Raw genomic sequence first — 3,529 nt, 5'->3', positions numbered from 1 at the left:
TATATATANACACACACACACACACACACACACACACACACACACACATATATATATATAGATAGATATATAAATTTTCATTTATATCTGTATCATGGCATATAGTAGTCGTTGAAACTGCGACTCATTTATATTTGTTCGATCAAGAGTTGTTATTTGTACTAGAATCGCATCACATGTGAGTGATTATGATTATATGCATTGATAAACAGTAGATGTATTCATATGCATACAAGTAGGATACACATTCACATCTAGAGTCAACTAAAGGCCTTCCGAGTCTTCGAAAAAGATACGCCCACATGAAGCACATTTTTCAAAGAAATATGTCTGGACAACTAAGGCAACAGGTCTGGACAGAGAGAATATGCAGGACATCCGTACATTGTAGGACTGACATAAGATTTCTTTTCTATAAATATTGATAGTAGTAAACAAAGCTTCTCCCTTCTCCCAGAAGTCTTACTCTTGCCCAACTAGTACAAAGTTCACGTTTAAAGTTGTAGCACTTATGTAAATTTTAACATACTTGTATACCGTAGTACGAGGTCAACGTCCAAGGCTGTACCCCAAGAATTCTTTGAACCACATTCGGGTTTTGCACCCATTTTGGTGCGACTTCATGAAACCTTTCTATCTTCTCATCTGCAAGTAGGTAACACTTCTCATGTCCGACCGCAGACGTACAAGCTGTATTGCATCCACTTTTACTACACATTTTGCACGTGTCTTTGCTTTTATCATTCTTCGATAACAGTCTATTCCGACTACTACTTCGTGTTTCTGTGTCCAATTTATTTGAGAGGTACATGTTTTCCGTTGTGTTGGACTTTTCTATATTACACTGTGACGAGCACGAGTGTGATATCTCTGGTAAGCCTTCGTTCCGCATGTTCCGTGTTATTGAGCTACAGAGAATATATTTAAAGCGATACTTTCAGCTTTGGGAAGTGAAATATATGCATATAAAGTCAATCGAACACAGTTTGAGGCTTTGTGCTTCTGAGAATCAAAGAGCTATAAATATCATGGCACGCTTGATTTCAGATCTATCGTTCATTGTGACGAGGGGGCTGTTTCATATGAGGGGACTATGACAACTAAAATATTAAAATATGACAACAACCACATCCCTAATTATTCTGATGTATTCACTATTCACTCAAAATTTTTAATTTACCCCAGAGACTCTGAGAGAGAGGAGAGGCACTCACTACTCAGGTGACTCAGTAACTCTCAGCCTCTCAGTCTCAGCCTTGAGCCTCTCAGTCTCCGAGTCTCAGCCTCTCAGGCCTGAATTATAGTTTATAATCATGTGACACTGAACAGTGAACACGGAACAGTGATGAGTGAACAGAAAAAGAGTCGCAGAGAGCAAAAACTCACAATAAACTATGTTATAATAAACCAATGAAATTGATTACTATGGTCACCACCAATTGCTTTTACTTTTTTATCTTTGCAAATCACTTCAGATGTATTACCAAAAAAAAAACTGATCTGACGAGATTACCAATATGTATGTACGCAGTACGCACTACAAGTCACTAGTCACTACGCAGACCGCAGTACGATACTATGCATACAACTGTACATACGCCGTACCCGCCCGTACAGTGATCAACGGTGAATGTAAATTTAAAATAAAGAAAATATGAAGTATTCTACAATGTCATTCAAATATACCTCTCACTAAAATTAAACATCCACCATTTGTTTTTTTAAAATACACAGATGGTTTTACTTTTATATTGGAAAATACATATGTCACTTTTTAATTTTTTTTCTTTCTTCGGTTAGTATATTAATAAAAATAAATACAAAAGTTATCGGGTATTGACTGAGAGAAGCCACACAGCTGTACTTCCAAGTATACGATGGGGGTACTGTCGTTGCTACAACTGGGAGACTCTATTAACTGAATCGCAACAGTGGAGGCTCAAAAAATAAATAGCTGATACAAATATTGTGCTGGGGTTTCCGCTAGGTGTCCCTGAATTTCTGGTCAATGTTACAAATCGGATTCAAACATATAGACGAGCCTGCAAAGGGCAATGAATTCGCCATAACTGAATTTTCTATACGAAAACACCTTATTGATCGAAAGCGAACCTAATACATGACCAGAATACTGAAATATGAACAAATACCTGTCGCGGAAGATAATATACTATATCATATTTTGGTGTGGGTTTAGAGCGGCTGTTGTTTACCATGACCACATTTGTAATTCTAAACCTGATAGCACGGTAGACCGCATTGCGATGACTGATACGAACAGTGGTCGGGAATTGTGTCCATGTATTGGTAAAAATTTAGCAGCAATATCCTGACCATGAAGGATTCCGAGGGGGTTTCACGTACATTTGAGCAGCTCCAACAATACTATATACGACCAATCTCACATACATAGCCAAACTTATTTCGTAGTCGCCGATAGGAAACAGAGTTCATGAGAGTCTACTACCGGCACTTACATCTACAGATGTTAATACCAGAATAAATACGCTTTCTGACGGATACGAATTTACCCATTCATTAACATGAAACGACTGTCAAGGGGGAATGCCCCGCTTCTGAAATTCAATTTGTGGTCCCAGCTGTTAAGAAGCCCATTCCCCACCTCGATGTATTTTCGGAAGCTGAGGAGTGATCAAAAATGATATTCTGACTGTTTCCATACAACGCCTAAATATTTGTGCGATTTGCTCCTGTCAAGCAATTCATTGCCTCCACATCCTGTTAAATTTTATCGGACCAAGTCCAACATTTGTGTATGCATCAAATGTATCTTGGATTGAGGTTATTGGGCCCAGAAATATTTACAATACATCCACAACACATTATATATATTTTTCTTCAAATCCCGTGTTCAATTTAGGAGGCTATGTCCCCTGTGAAATAAAAATATATAAAAAGCATCATAGCCTCCTTAAAATTGAACGAGGAGGCTATGAAAGCGTCCATAGCCCCCTGAAAAAAAAATGTTGATTATTCAGGACTCTCAAGAGGCTATGAAGCATCGTATTGTTAAAAACCTAACAACCCTGTGGGCCGTGGCAGTGTGTGGAAACGATACTGAAGTACGGAACCCTAGCAACCCAACCCAACCTTCCCGAACCAACAATTGCATAAATAAATAAAAATAACTCGGGTGTTTATATTACAAAAGCACCTACCACTATATATTCATTGTATGCGACAACTGCTGTACAGCATACAGCGTAATCCTGAAGATACCACCCACGATAAAGTTATTTCACATCATTACGATTTAAGCGAATCTGTTGGCATATCATATAGTGTCCACAATGCCGGGTTCTTTACGAGAAAGCCAAAAAGGTATTGTCGATGAAATGTCTACTCGAACGGTTTACACAGCGAGCAAAGACTGATCATAGAGCGGATATAGCCAGATTTTAAACCAGCAGCTATATGATCGGAATTCATATTGTACTGCAGAGTTATGTACATATATAATATTGTGCGCAAATATATTAAATATTTTGCTCATATATAGGTATTTACT

At 38.0% G+C, this 3,529-nt stretch overlaps 1 protein-coding gene across 1 annotated transcript in view; it reads right to left on the bottom strand.

Moving 5' to 3' along the window:
• Window positions 1-997, bottom strand: part of SARC_10869 (hypothetical protein) — a 4,580-nt gene extending 3,583 nt beyond the window's left edge. Inside the window, exon 1 of the mRNA XM_014295065.1 lies at window positions 530-997. Coding sequence (XP_014150540.1) covers window positions 530-892 — 363 coding nt within the window. The 5' untranslated portion in view covers window positions 893-997. The remainder of the gene's footprint in view (window positions 1-529) is intronic.
• Between the last annotated feature and the right edge of the window lie 2,532 nt (window positions 998-3,529).

Source organism: Sphaeroforma arctica, assembly GCF_001186125.1.
Source record: "Sphaeroforma arctica JP610 unplaced genomic scaffold supercont1.1421, whole genome shotgun sequence".
Classification (NCBI taxonomy): domain Eukaryota; class Ichthyosporea; order Ichthyophonida; genus Sphaeroforma; species Sphaeroforma arctica.
Note: the sequence above shows the minus strand (reverse complement) of the source record. Positions and strands in the feature narration are given on the sequence as shown.